The sequence below is a fragment of the Manis javanica genome, chromosome 13 (assembly GCF_040802235.1).
Source record: "Manis javanica isolate MJ-LG chromosome 13, MJ_LKY, whole genome shotgun sequence".
In the NCBI taxonomy this organism is placed as follows: Eukaryota; Metazoa; Chordata; class Mammalia; order Pholidota; family Manidae; genus Manis; species Manis javanica.
This window is the reverse complement of record NC_133168.1, coordinates 91479356-91494892: the sequence shown is the minus strand read 5'-3', so window position 1 is coordinate 91494892 and position 15537 is coordinate 91479356. Positions and strand designations below refer to the sequence as shown.

Here is a 15537-nt window from a genome sequence, read left to right as displayed (position 1 = left end):
AGGAAAGTGCTTCCACATGCACCTGTCCTGCCAGGTCCTTGCTGCTTCTGCCTACTGTCCCCCCAGCAGAGACCCCTGAGACCGGGAAGTCAGGGCTGGGGCCAGAGGAGGGGGTCAGGAGTGAGCACCCACCGTCAGCAGATGGGCAGGGAGAGGAGGTCTGAGGGCCTTCCACGACATCCACATCTGCTGCCTTGGGGGATGGGCCTGAGGCTTCTGGGCTGGGGTCCCTGGAGGGTCCCGCTGGGTCTGGTGGGCAGCCCTTGGCAGCAGCATTTACGTCCGGCTGGGGCAGCTTTCCTTGTGAGGAGCCTGGAGCCTGGCGGCCATGGGGTTTCAGCCTGGCGCCCGAGGAGAGGAGGGCCTGGGTGCCAGCAGTTGCTCTCCTTGCCTTCCAGCCCCGGAGCCCATGAGTGCAGAGCAGCCCCCGCCGCCGCCCTGGGAGGAGCCTCTTCTTGAGGCTCCGGATCGCCCGGGCGTAAAGCATGGCTCGGACTGCGCACTCTGCCGAGGTGGGTTTCTGATCTGCTCCTGGCAAGGTCTGGCTCATCCGCTGCATTTCTGCCAGCTTCAGCTTATAGTATTTATACTCCAGGCTACTGTCATCAGACAGAAACCTATGTAACAAAACAGGCACAGCAGGACACTGGTTAAAACACCAACATGTACAGATCATTGCTCCATTTCCACACACCCTTTTTATGTGGCAGCCTCCCTACTATCCAGGAGGTTCTGCCTGGCTCCACAGAGCAACCAGAACTTGGCCTAGGTCACCAGTGCTGCCCAGGGTGACCACAAGGGGGCCCGGAGCTTTGACAGAGCGCTGGTCGGTTCCTCCTGCATTTCCATCAGCAGTCAAGGAGGAGCTCACAGCTCCTGGTGGCCTTCTAATACAAACAAGTCACCCCAGCGCCAGAGGCACTCTGCCACTCTGTCGCTCCTGGATGCCATTTACGGAAGGTGGCACTCTACAAATGGCCCAGTGAGGCTGGGCTCTCATTGACTTTTCAACCACACCACTGAGGCCAGTGTGCCACTGCTGTGAAACCATGTGCCAGAATCCTTGGGAGAAAGGGACAGCAAAGAGGCTGAGTTTCACGTGCTGACATGGAATCAGTGACACAGCCAATGAAGAGGACAAGCTACAAGGCCAACAACCTCAGTGCATACTCCTGAAACTGCTTTGTGTACATGCATCCGGGCACATTTGGGCCTTTCACACAGCAAGAAGGAATATAGGTCAGACTTACTAGCTTTGGGGAACGGCACAAAAAGGAGAGGGGAGCACTCCAACGTTATTGACTTTGTCTTGTTTTGGTGGCGCCTTCTTTTACCCCTATCAATCCTCCTTTCTAAGTGTGGACTTCCTTCAACATTCCTTCTGGCTTCACGAGCAGAAGGCTCATCTTCACTCTCTGATAAATGTGCACAAAGCTGCACTTTCTCTAAGAGCTGCTGCAGCCGCGTTTAGGTGCAGCATGCGCCCCCACTGTTTCCTTCTGAAGGGTTTCTAATTTCAGTTGATTCCCCTTCACTCAAATTTAGAATCGCGTTTTATTTTGGTTGTTGCTGGTTTCCACTGTAGTGCCTTGTATAACGTGGCCCACGTGATGTCCCTTCCCTGGGAGAGGCTGTAGTCTTCCCTGTGACTACACACATAACTGGTTTTTGTGAATGTTCAGTTTCAGTTTGTTAAAGAAGAGTGAGCATAGTTTGGTGAGTAGAAATACACTTCAGGTGGCTTCCCGACTGCTTGGTGTTGACAGCGCACCTTAACCGTTGGGAGACGAGCTCCTGACTACCGACGACGGAAGCCCCTGCTGCCGTCACGCAGTCAAGGTCTGGCCAGATCTGAGCAAACAGGCTGCATGCTGGCTCGAGCGGTACCATGGACCCTCTGCTGGGCTGACAGCAGCAACCTGCGAGATCAGACCCTAACGAGCAAGGGTCCCACCTGAGGGAACCTGACCAACCTGGACATTCTGCTCTGCACATCGCACAGCCCTAGCAAGGCCACCCCTCTTCCAAGGCAGAGGCAGAGTCCATGCCCAGGCGACCCATCCCTACCACGTATGGCCCTTTCACCCAGATGGCTCTGATGTCAAGTGCAGCCTAAGGATGTTGGTCACAAACCCATCTCCCCAAGTTCAAGTGGCACATAACCTCAAGAGCGTTGAATACTCCTGAGGCAGCCTGCTGGGGTCAGCCAGGGCAGCCACTTACTAGCCATGAGATTTACTCAACCTTTCTGTGCCTTGGTTTCTCTGTATGATGGGATGAACAATAGTAATAAACAACTTCATTATGTTGTTATGAGGCTTGAATTACAGTTTTCATTCTAAGGAAAATACTTTGAATACTGCCTGACATTCATTTACTGCTTAACAAATATTAGCACATTATCTCTGCAAGCCCATTCAGTGTTCTAAATCTTTCCTTACTGGGAAACACCTACCCATTTCAAAGAAATGAATTCAAGTCTCCAGCCATGATACACATTTACCAGTTCCTCTTGTATTTCTAAATGGTGTTTATTCCCAACTGTTGTACCTTCCTGGTGACTTCCCTTTGTCAGTACCTCTCTTGCCCTTTTATGCTTTGTCTGAAGTAATATTCCATACCTCCTTTCTTTCTGGTAGCATTTGCTTGGTATGTAATTGTCCATCTTTTTTCCCTACTCCCTGTGTTTTATTTATCTCAAGAGGAAGCAACAGCTGGTGCTTTTAAACCCAAGTCTGGCTAGTAAAGGTGGCATCAATCCTTAGAAACTGGTGGGTTACTGGGAAGGCTGAGTGTATTCAGGCCATTGTAATCTTTTCCTCTTTGCTCGCTTTCTTGCTTTTTTTTCCTTTCTTGCTTTTCATTGGGATGAATTCATTTTGTCTTTGGCCTTCCCCCACTCTGTACTAGAATGGAAGTTATGCCTTTAATGGCTAATCAATATACACTTACACTGGTATTTTTCTGTCAACATCCAGAGTTACTGACTAGCTCTATCCTCCTTCTGAATGAGACAAGAGCCCTGCCATGTGCTTCCCTCCTTCCCCTCACCACCCTGTACATTTAGATCACCTGGGATTTTAGGTCCCCACTGCCCCAAGCATCAATTATTTAGATTGTATGTTCACTTCAGGGCTCCTGGACAATCCTGCTTGGGCTAGCCGAGAAGGATTCATGGCCATTTGCTTTTTCCTGAGTCCGTGGACCTGGTGGGCTGTCCCTGGACAGCAGGGTCCACCAAAGGTCAGAGCCATCCCACTCCCAGGGGACAATTTAAGGACGGGAGAAAACAGGAGTGTGATGTGCTCCTCCAGCTCTACACCTTATGCTGTTGGGGCCATTCTATAGGCTTTTCAGTCTCTCTTGCAGGGCATGGAGGAAGCCAGACGACTAAAGCTCCAGACAAGGAAGCAAAGTGGGGGTGGGCATACGCACTACTGACATTTTTGTGCACCAGAAGGATCAGGCCGAGAGAGGCAGCAGCCAGTCCTGTCTGCAAGGCTCAGCTGCGAAGGAACCTGTTTGCCACTCCTAGTAGGGAGGGGGAATCTAAAATCTCTGCTGGACCTCAGAGGGCAGAGAGAACACACCCTTCTTCCTCACATCTGTCTCCTAAGATCTACACCTTTCTCTTGCTAATAATAAGACTCTATTATTGCATTTGGGCCTAGCAAGAAGAGGGTCCTCTGATCAAAAACTGAGAATTCCTCAAACACTGGGAGGAAACTGAGCTAAATCCTCAATTAGCTACAAAGGGCATTAACAATAAGGCATAAAAACGATAGATTAAGGAACAGCAACATAGACTTATCATCAAGAGACACCATGAGAAGTAGCTTAAAGAACTAAAAGTGACTGCCTCCAAGGGGTGGGCTGGCATGGGGGCCATCAAGGCTGAAATATTCCACTTTTCATCATTATTAGTTCAACTGATTTTTTTTTTTTTTGGCAAAGCATGTACAAGTAGTACTTTAAGAATTCAAACATATATACCCAAAACCGAAGCTTACTAGCTTCCCTATCACTGTCTCTGGCAGTACACTGCCCCCTCCTAGCGTCTCTGGATGGTTCCTCCTGCAGAAGTTCATGAGTTCCAGCTCCCTGAATCTGTCCTTCATCTGGGTCTATCTTACCCACCTGCCACGGAGATTTTTTTATTTCAACTCAAATTTTTCATTTCCAAGACCCTTAACAGGTTCCAAAAACAAGCAGTTCCTGTTTCACAGATACAATGACTATTAACCATCTAAGATAATTAATCACACACAGATTTTTCTATGAAATCTCCTTTTTCTTATAGTACTGTCTTCTCAGGTGTCAGCTCTGTTGAGTTGGGTGACTTCTTCATGATGCCGATTTTCCTCAAATATTTGATTTCTAATTCAACGCTTATTTCTGATTCTGCGCACGCGCGCGCACACACACGTTAGCGTCATAATGCCTATTTCTGATTCTACACACACACACACAGATGCAGAGTGGGAGGCCAGCAGGGGGAGCCCTCACGCACACCACTCCTGACTCAAGCAGGAGACAGACACGTCTGCCAGGCCGTACTGCTTCCCAGGCCATACTGCTTCCCGTACTAGTTTCCCATCCAACAGGAGGGTTTCCGCTTGCCCCAGTAACAACTAAGCCAATGAAACTGTCACAACTCGGCCAATGAGAGGCTGCTACACTTCTAATTCCCACTTTACTCTAGTGGCCTCTTGTTTATAATCCTCCCAACACCCCTTTTTCTCTTGAGTCTCTTCTCCATTGTTCTCTGGACCTGCCTATGGCTTTGCCGTAGCTTGCATGTCCAAACTGCAATTCTTTGCTATTCCTGAATAAACCCATTTTTGCTGGTAAAATAACTAATATTTTTCTTTTTAAGGTTACTATGAGCCTGTGCTGGGTCATGTGTAATGGTCACGGGGTGGGGCTCACCCAGTTCTTTCAGAGCCCCATTTCCTCCCGCCCACCTGGAAATTGCCTCTGGGCCTTCCAAGCATGGGTGGCACCTTGCCCAAGGAGTTTGGTTTCTGCTCTCGCCTGTCCATCACAGGCTATCCAGCTCCCCTCTTCTACCATGCACACTGGCTGAGAGCCGGAATGTGAATCTGAGCTCTGTCGCTTACTAGCTGAACATCCTTGAAGCAAGAGTCTCCTAGAACCTTGAGTTTCCTGTCTATAAAATAAGGATGGCAACATACCCACCTTGCAAGGTTATTAATGAGGAGATTGGCCACTTTGTGCTTAACTCAGCAAAGTGCTAAGAATAGTACCAAGTACACAGAAAGCAAAGTGTATGTGTGCTAAATAAAGTTTTCAATAAATGATGGGACAATTAAGTTACTAGTTTGTTAGCTTTTTTTAACTTTTAAGTGACATGCCTAACCTCATTCCATACATGAAAATAATCCCAATGAACTCAAGAATTCTGTAAAAATAAAACCATACAAGCTCCTACCCTCCCCCTGGTAAATCATGCTGGTTGAGATCAAAGCTCTGGTATTGTTGCATGGAAGTTTGACTTTCATAAACTGGCTTGCAGGGGGGCAGAGAGTATCAACTGGGACAAATGACCCATGGAAAGTGACCTGATGGCAAAGACCTATGGACCCCACTGGGGACCACTCTTGTGCCCAGGGGCCACTGGGCAGTGTCTGAGGTGCTTCTGGTTGTCGGGGCTGGGATGAGGATTCTACTGAAATGAGGAATCTTATGGCATCTAGTGGGTGGAGGTCATGGATGCCACTGATCACCCTGCACTGCCCAGGAGAGGACCCATTGCACAGGAATAGCCAGCCTCCAATGTTAATCATGCTGCCATTGCTCTAGAAATACAGACACAGAGCAAAAGCCTCTGAAGTGAGCCTTCTCTTTAACCCAGCAATTTCACTCCCAGATATTACCCTGAGAAGCTGTCAGAAATATAGACAGGAATACAAGCAGAACATAGTGCATAACGGTATTTATAGTGGGGAAAAACTGGATAGACTATCAGAATCACCAGTGGGCAATGGCTAAGTGTGGTCTGGTACCTGTGTATAACGGCATGGTCCACAACCAGCAACAACAAGAACAGTTAGTTATGTTAAGTTTAAAACATAGGACACACTGTGGGGGGAAAATGGTGGATGCTTAGACACCATCTTTGTCTTTTCACTTTTCTCTGTGTTTACAAAAGGCATATGCCATTTTTATAATTAAAGAAAAAAAAGCTGTAGTATAAAAATTTTCCACTTCCAGCAATCTAGTCTATTGATAATCCTGAACACACAAGAAACACATTAAGCTATTCAAGGAAGCAGCTTGAAATAGTGCACAATCAAAAAACATTGTAAAAGTCCAAGTGGGGAAGGGTTAAACTCTTGAACACCTTCTCTATGGACTAGTAAATGTAGCTGCGGAATTCATGTTTACAAAGAGTAGGGAATATGAGCATGTTCCATGTTATCGAAAATTAGCAGGACAGATTGCATCGTAACAAAAAACCTAGCCTAACATGAGCAGAAAGACTGGAAGCAAATACTCAGAAGCGTCGGTGGATGTTGGTGGGCACACAGGTGGCTTCCCCTGACTATTGGCTGTTCTTTACTTTCTCCGATAAGCAACTATGATATTTACCATGAAAACTTAGAAGAGTCCTTCTATTTGTGTGAAAAGGCAATGGGATAAAAGAAGACAGTTTAACAAATAGTACCGATGAGTCACAGAACTGCAGCGGCATATTCCTCTTCTTACACCCGCTCTCACACACCTCTTACCTCATCTTTAAATAAGCACAGTGGAGACGAGGACAAGAGGAGGTCACATGGCAGATCTGCAGCAGGGCTGGGGCTTGAACCCAGGTGAACCTGACCCACCTTCACGCTCCTCCCACTCGCTGGCTAATGCCACTACTTACAACAGACATCTTCTCATCCTCTGCTCTGGACGCCATCACAATGACACAAACTGCTGTGTGCGGGACTCAGAGGGCCAATATATAAAGACCTACCAATAAGCAGGGTCCTCCTTAAGAAGAGCTCTCTCTTTGGGAGACAGGCTGCCTCCGACGACCCGTGTGACCAGCTGGTCAATGGTGTCCACCACCTTGTGATCCGCTCGCTGTGGGATGGCTGGAACACACAGAAGGGCTTTTCTGAGAAACACACAGGATCACACGGGGCCTGGGACACCCAGAACAGAGTTAGAGGCTTAGGATGGAGCCTAAGCAGGCACCAGCAACCAAAACCCTCATTCACAAGAAACCAGCACCAAAAAGAAGTGGCATGCTACTCTAATAACCAACATGCAAAATACCCTCCCAAGAGACATAATAGCATAAGCACTAGGAGAGAAATAAGCAAACCTGTAATGACTATACAGATATCTTTTATAGAAAGGATATGTAGCAACTCTATACATTTCATGTTATCACTTACCTTGAATGTTCACAATATTAAGGGCAAAATGTAATATAAAACATATCTAGATATAAAATAGGTAAAATATTTATCCAGGTTATGATTCTCAATATGAAGGAGTGAAGAAAGAATACATAAATCTGGACATATAGAAGGAAGATTAGAAGGAAATATATCAGAACATTAACAGAAGTTATCTATAGGTGGTAGATTAGGAATTTCATTTTCTTTTGGCTTTATCTATTAAAAAAAAATGTCCGTGTGTTTTATAATCAGAAAACATACATAAACTTAAAAAGAAAAATTCCCTAATCCAAAAAGTCAGTGGTCCTCAGATAGGTAGGTATTCACAGAAAATACCTGCTGAGTGTAAAGAAAGCAAACATTTTCTCAAGCACGGATGTCCGCCAATGACTTTTAATTTACAATGTCACCAGCAACACAAGATGTGCATTTGTGCCCGCAAATAAGACTGTTTAGTTTTCTGATATTTTTGCTAGTTTTAAGAGCACAGACTGGCCTACTTGTTCAGTCATTCAGCAAAAATCACCCCTGCCCTAAAAGCTCGCATTTGTTCTGTGATTAATAACTGTCTGGTCCCTCCCTATGTCCCAGTTGCATCTTATTTTAAACATCAAGGTGAGCTCCTTACACAGAAGTTACTCCTACAATTGTCATGTTATTGCAAGTATTTCCCCTTGGAAATTACTTTCCTGTTTTTTGTTACTGGCTCTCATCTTCCAGAACTGCTAGTTTTGTGTGATTTTACAGAAGAGTAAGGTTCCAAGTCAGAGCTTTCAGACAACGCAATTTGCAGATCACTGCAGTCACCTCTGGAGAAAGTGACCACAAGCGAGGGACAGAAAATGGGCCCCACCTTGGGCCTTCCAATCCTTCTCCTGAGACCATCCTTCAAAGGAGGATTTAAAAATAAAAAATAAAAATAATAGGAAAAGTGATAGACTCAAGTGAAGATGCCTTCCTAGCATTTCTAACAGTGATGGAAGAGACAGCTGAGCAGGACCCGAGGAGACCTGGGCACTGGCGCCATCTACCTGCTGCCCAGACAGTGGAACCCAGCTCTGCTTGGCCTTGGAAGCCTTTAGTAAAAGGCAGAATGAGTCCAACACCAAGAGGAAGGTGAGAGAGTTTAAGTCAATTATCACGATGTAGCAAATGCTGTAGAAACACGCCAAGGGCCTTTGGCAACCCCGTGAAAGGGCAGACTGGAGTTCTCGGTAAGGCAGGACCGCAGCCACAGGCATGCCTGTCCGAAGCAGCACGCCCAGAGCACGGAGGTGAGCAACTTCATTTACGGGAGATTGTCTCTCCATCACATCAAGTGACTTCTTCAGTACCATTACAGTGACTTTCCACTTCACCACTCTGGGGGTGTGCAGAGGCAGGGTCCCTCTTCTGGAAGGTCATGGCCACCCGTGGCAGGAGGTACTGAGAGCCCAGAGCAGCCAGGGGTCCTCCAGTAAGCAGAGGGAAGAGATTCAGGGATGATGAAAGAGGCTTCCCCACTGAGCGGGGCAATGAGGCTGAAAAGCATGTGGTGGGAACTTCCTCCTGGCTGGTCATGTGCCCATTATGTATGCTCAGACCTCTGGGATGCCTGGACTTGAGCACCCATCCTGGGAGACAGGGGGAGGGAGAGAGCCACCCACCAGCCAGCGATTTGTGTTTCTGTTACCTCTTGTTGGTCTGTCCCCACCCCAGCAAGCCCACTCACAGTGCACGTAACCAGGTGTCCCCGAGTGACCTAGTGACCTTCAGACAGTCTAGAAAAGTAAGTGGGTGGAAAGGTGCCTCCACCACCTGACTTGACCTGGTTGATCTCTGCCTGACCCTCAACACAGCTCAGACATGGCCTCCTGACTCCCCAAGCTGGGTTCATCTCCCTTAATCCCAGCAAGGGAGGAGCTGGTTTTTGTGATTTCTGTCCCTCAGGAGCCTGGGAACCCCTCAGAGACAGTGCTCAGCATGTACACCTCCTTCTAGGAGTAGTAAATACCTCAGGGTGAGCCCTATTGCAATGGGGCTGCTTCTTTACATTGGCCGCAGAACAGGCAAGCCCCTAGAAAGTGCTGGCAAAGCTGTATACAAATATATGGTTTTTTTTTCCTGGCAAGAACCTCAGCTTTCATCAGATGCCCAGAGGACTCTGTGTCCCAGAAATGTCTAAGGATTTCTGTGGTAAACAGACAACTCCTAATATATGCTTACAGAATGAGTGGCAGACACGTACACTGGCCAATGCGAGTGCTCTAAAATTCTGATGCGTTCCCAGCAGGCTAAAGAACGTCTGTGTTAAAATCTCGAAGATAATCAGAGACATTACAAGGAAACATGAACAACAAGCAGATCACATGGAACAGAAACTTCCACTGCTTTCCTTACCATCACTCAGAGCTCTCCGAGCCTTGGCCTGAATTTCTGGTTTGGTAGGAGAAAGCGTTTTCTCCTCGTCTTGAGTCGGCTCGGGTTCGGCTTTCTTGACCTGGAGAGGACACCCACTGCTGAACAGCCAGGCCTTTAGGTGATCGATGTACTCCCTCCCGAACAGAGTCGAGTCCTCGAAGTTCGGAAACGCGGCGGGAGAGGGAGCTATATCTTGGAGGCCAACAGCTTCCAAGATCTTCTCTTGCCGGAAAGAAGAGGCCAAGGAGAAAGTCTGTCCCAGAAGGGCTAACGACTTCCGGCAGAGGGAGTTGGTGGTCTCCAGGGCAACAGCGAAGTCCAGGGGGTTACTGAGGGTTTTCATCTTGACACTCAGCTCGTAGGCATTGCAGGCCATGAGCAGTGGAGTAACACTCTTAAGAAGCCGGTCTTGAAGCCTCATTATGTACTTGTCAAAGGGCTTTATGATTTCAAAAAAGCAATTTTTGGTCTTCACAGCACCTTTGTCTAAAAGCATGTTTAAAAACTCATTATCGACTCTGGGTGTTTTCAAAGCAGAGTGCTTTAAAAATTTGATAGTAAAAAAGCAGAAATCCCTGTGCTCTGGTTTTAAGGAGCATTTGAATGAGGCAAGCATTTTAGCACAGGTTTCTGTTTCAAGTTCAAAGAGAGTCTGGAAGAGCTGGGAAAATTTAACATCATCTTTAATAGTATGAAATCCAGCCCATTTGATTATTTCTATCCCAAACCTCGAAAACACATCAGACTTATCTAGGTCGAAGCTCATCTTTCTTCTGGGGAGCCGAATATCCTTCAGACTGAGCCCCAAGGGGATCTGAGTAGGGAACTGGATATCTTCCGTCCCTGGGTTTGTCCCCAGGGTCACATCAGTATTTGAGGTGGTTTTCTGGATTTGGTTAGTGCCCTGAGTTTTGGGAGTAATACGATTTACAGTGGGTACTTTCTTCGTGCTCACACTTCTCAGTGCAACAAGCTTCGTGACCCCTGCCTTTGACGTGAGCAGGCCCTGAGTTTCCCCCTTTCCTAGGAGGGCACTCTCCTGGTCAACAATGTTTAGACCTCGGCCTCTGCCCTGGACTTGGCCACTGGCCCCAAGCACAGAGTCGGCCTCCCCTGGGCGGTCCACATCGTAATCGTGACTCTCTTTCTCCATCAGCCTGGAGGGACCAATGTCCCCCAGGAGGGCAGAAGGACCCAGATTATACTCCTGCGGCCAAGAGGATTCTTGAGAAACCGGGTGGCCAAAGTCTTGTTCCCAAGAGCCACGGAGGGCAAATTTCCAGTCCTGAGAATGAAAATGTCCTAGTTTCCTGTGGCCAAAGACCTGGTCTCGGGAATCAGGGTGGGAAAATTCCAGATACCGGCCACATTCTTTGCGAAAGTAGTTGTCATCACTTACAGAAGGGTTGCTTGATCTGAAGGAAGGTCCTGGGAATACATCGCCTCTCAGGCCTTCTCTCCCAGTGTCTCGAGGGTGAGCTGCAGATCCGCCCACAGAGTATCTGCTGTCTCTGTGAATGTCATCATACATATCTGCTCTGGCTCTTGGGATTGTTCTTAGAAGATCTGAAAGAAATGATCCAAAAAGAAACACAAAGGGATTTTAGACTAGAGGTTGCAAAACAGATAGTCCACAGATGGCCACTGGTCAGCAGGAACACTTTATTTGCTGGGATGTATTCTAGAAATTCACATTTGCTGCCAACATTCAAAATGTGTAGTTTTGCTTAAAAATCTGGATTTACTACTTATAAAAACAGAAGACCCTCACACACTGGGCCTGTAAATGCCCTGTGACAGTCCACAGGGCTGGGCGCAGGAGCCCACAGTCACTCAGACCTGCCGCCCTGGCTCTGCCTTCCACAGGCATCTGTTTTACACTCTTTTATACCCAGGGAAAGGTGTCCGGTCTCTAAATAACTTGGACTTCTTTACCGTGACTGGAATACTTGTACATTTCTACTTGTCTGAATAGGCAGACTGGTTTTCTGTAGGCCACCTGCCCTCCTGTCTCCTAGAAAGAAGTCTCTCTCTAACTTTCTAGTTTTGGAATCACAATCTATTACCAATTCAAAAGGAAAAGAGATACCAGGAGGCAGTAATCAGCAAAGAGGCCACAGAGGCCACAGCTTTGTATAAATCTAAGTTTATTTGTTTAACAAGTACTTACTGAGCAGCTAGTGTGTGGGCACTGCTCTAGGCATTTACATTGCAGCAGGCAGAGAGACTGCAGAGCCCCCACTCTCCAGGACTTATCAGGTGAGGAGGCAAACAATGAACAAAACTCCACATGTAAGAAAGTACCCTTCAGAAAGATGAAGGAAATAGGCAGGAATGTGAAGAGGGAAAGCCATTTCTAGACAGGCTAGGCAGAATGGGCAGCCCTGACAACGTATCTGAGCAGCAGAGGCCTGGTGTGAGGGGCCAGGAGAAGCCTTCCAGGCAGAGCAAGTGTGAGGACAGAGCTCTGAGGTGGGACTAGCAGGGGATGACTGTGGCTGAAATGCAACAGATGGATTGATGCCAGGATTCTTCTTTGCTGAGTCGAAGAATGAACTTAGCAAACACCCAAAGTGGGAGAGCCAGGGAAAGGCTTTTATTTAGAGATACAGTGAGAGGACAGAGCTCCTGGCTCATGCAGGGAGGGGACAAGGGAACCTAGGGTGGTGCGTTGTCTAGGGGATTTATAGTCGGTTGAGGATTTTCAGGAATGTGGGTAAAGGGCTAGGAGTGCAGACTTGTACCACCTGCTCTGCTCCCAAGGTGGGCTGAGTTGTTGTCTGTTTGCTTAGGGCTGTTTATAGTTGAGATGAAGTCACTGGTCATGCTGAGATACCCTTGCAGAACACTCAAACATTCCAGGCCAAGTTGCTCCTGGCCTTTTGACCTTTAACTGATCTCACTGAAGATATCTACATTCCTTATATTTTTACTCTAGAGAATTAGTGTGACCTTGACTTTGCATAATGCTTAACACAGAGTTTCAATAGGGACTTCTTTACATAGTTACATTGCTTTGACTGTAAATATCCTGCCTTGCTTTTTCCAGAGGCCCTCACCCTACTCTGACTACACCCAAAGTCCCTGTCTCAGAATGAGGGACAAGTGGTAAGAAGCAGCTCCTAAACTCTGCTGTCCACTGGAGTCCCTGGGAACCCCCAGGCATCCTGATTGAATTAGGGTGGGATACAACCTGGGCATCAGGGTTTTTAAAAGGTCCCTAGATAATTTTAATGTGCAACAAAGTTAGAGAAAGGCTATGATAGGAGATATGAGCAGAAGGGGCTGGGACCAGATCAAGTCAGGCCCTCGATGGGACTCCGGAGTTTCTCTGAGAGCCACAGAAAGCTTCAGAGCAGAGAGATGACGTCCCTGGCTGCTATTTGGGGAACAGGCCACAAGGAATAGAATGGATGAGAAAGTTCCAGCAAGAAGTCCATTGGGATAATCAAGGTATTGCTGGTTACTGGTGGCAGGTTAAGGCAGTGGCATCAGAAGCAGCATGGTGGATGGATTCTGCACAACAGGATTTTCTGATGCACTGATTTACAAGGCACTGTAAACATGCAGAGTAGAGCACAGACACAGAAAAAAGCAAACTATGGACCATGAAGCTCTGAGACAGAGATGGTTCTAGAACCATCTAGCATCCTGATGGTTTCCTAGTCTCTGCTTTCTCAATCTTTCTGGAGGTAACTAAAATACGTACTGGTGTTCTGAGTCCCTAAATAAATAAACCAAGATTTAAATCTCCAAGTATATACATATGCATGTATATATACAGATAAAAGCACACATGTAAACACATGTATATGTACATAAGCATGTTAAGTATTCAGGATCATATATCACTAGAGGAATTTAAAGATGTAGAAAATATCACAGATATGATTACAACTGAGGGATAAGAAAGCAGGTAAGAGAACTTTGATATTTTACTCCCAATTTAATTGTTACAATCTTTTACAATAGGAAGGCTTTTGTGTACTACTCAAGTAATTTTTGAAAACTCAAGATCTGGGGACAATCTGAACCTTGGTCCAGGTCCAAAGCAACATAGTAACAGTTATCCCTATTCTAAGGACTCAGACTCATTCAACCAACACGGAGGAAGCCACCTCCACAGAGAGGCTGGCTCAGGGGCTGGTGCCACACAGATACAGGCCCGAAGGAGGCTGGCCCATGGCCGAGGAGTGTACCTCATGCTTCCCTGGGGATGGAAGGGCAAACAAATCAACGTCAAGGCCTGCAGGGACTCCCTGGGGTCAGAAAATCTGTGAGCCAGGTTTTAGTACCTGAGGGAATGAAGCAGACAGAGCTGGGATGAGGGGGATTCAGAACACAGACACAGCGTAGGATCACTGCGACTCTAGGCCCAAGGCAGGGGATAAAGGCTGGGGAGCCTTGTATGCTGCTGATGCATGTCACCCTGCCTGAGCACGGTTTTTGGTTCTGCTGGCATGATGTTTCAAAACTTTCTAAAGGGAATGTTTTCAGGCAGGACCTAGGTTCGGCAGCACCACAGGCACTCCCCCACACCAAGACAGACTGCTGTTACCTGGCCGTTCCTACACTTGTCTGATGACGTAACCCTGAAATGAGGAGCCCCAAGAGTCCAAGAAGGGCCTTGTCCCAGCAAAGCTGGCATTAACAGATCTGTGGGGAGGGCAGATTTGAGGGGAATGAAGCCACCAGACTACTGCAATAATCCATGGGGGAACTGATGAGAGCTCAAACCTGGGTACTGGTGGTCGCGATGGAGCCAGGAGATTGATTCAAGAACCCTTCTCTATCCCAACTTCAAGCTCTACCACAAAGCCACAGTAATCAAGACGATTTGGTACTGGCACAAGAACAGACCCATAGACCAGTGGAACAGAATAGAGAGTCCAGATATTAACCCAAACATATATGGTCAATTACTATATGATAAAGGAGCCATGGCTATGCAATGGGGAAATGACAGTCTCTTTAACAGATGGTGCTGGCAAAACTGGACAGCTACATGTAAGAGAATGAAACTGGACCACTGTCTAACCCCATACACAAAAGTAAATTCGAAATGGATCAAAGACCTGAATGTAAGTCATGAAACCATAAAACTCTTAGAAGACAACATAGGCAAAAATCTCTTGGACATATACATGAGCAATTTCTTCATGAACATATCTCCCAGGGCAAGGGAAACAAAAGCAAAAATGAACAAGTGGGACTGTATCAAGCTGAAAAGCTTCTCTACAGCAAAGGACACCATCAATAGAACAAAAACGCATCCTACAGTATTGGAAGAATATATTCATAAATGACAGATCGGATAAAGGGTTGACATCCAAAATAAATAAAGAGCTCACACACCTCAAAAAACAAAAAGCAAATAATCTAATTAAGAAATGGGCACAGGATCTGAACAGACAGGTCTCCAAAGAAGAAATTCAGATGGTCAACAGACACATAAAAAGATGTTCCACATCGCTAATAATCAGAGAAATGCAAATTAAAATCACGAGATATCACCTCACACCAGTAAGGATCGCCACCATCCAAAAGACAAACAACAACAAATGTTGGTGAGAATGCAGAGAAAGGGGAACCCTCCTACACTGCTGGTGGGAATGTAAATTAGTTCAACCATTGTCAATAGCAGTATGGAGGTTCCTCAAAAAACTAAAAACAGAGATACCATTTGACCCAGGAACTCCACTCCTAGGAATTTACCCTA

General features: G+C 46.8%; 1 protein-coding gene across 7 annotated transcripts in view; it reads right to left on the bottom strand.

Annotated features, from left to right (window-relative positions):
* Positions 1–15537, bottom strand: part of SUGP2 (SURP and G-patch domain containing 2) — a 39601-nt gene that overhangs the window by 21337 nt on the left and 2727 nt on the right. For all 7 annotated transcript variants that reach the window (XR_012124479.1, XR_012124480.1, XR_012124478.1 and 4 more), the window contains 3 exons: positions 9798–11384; positions 6986–7106; positions 133–617 (listed from right to left, as the gene is read on the bottom strand). Coding sequence is in view for 4 of the 7 variants with exons in the window: in XM_073220266.1 (XP_073076367.1) it covers positions 133–617; positions 6986–7106; positions 9798–11384 (2193 nt within the window). In the remaining 3 variants the exon portion in view is untranslated. The remainder of the gene's footprint in view (positions 1–132; positions 618–6985; positions 7107–9797; positions 11385–15537) is intronic.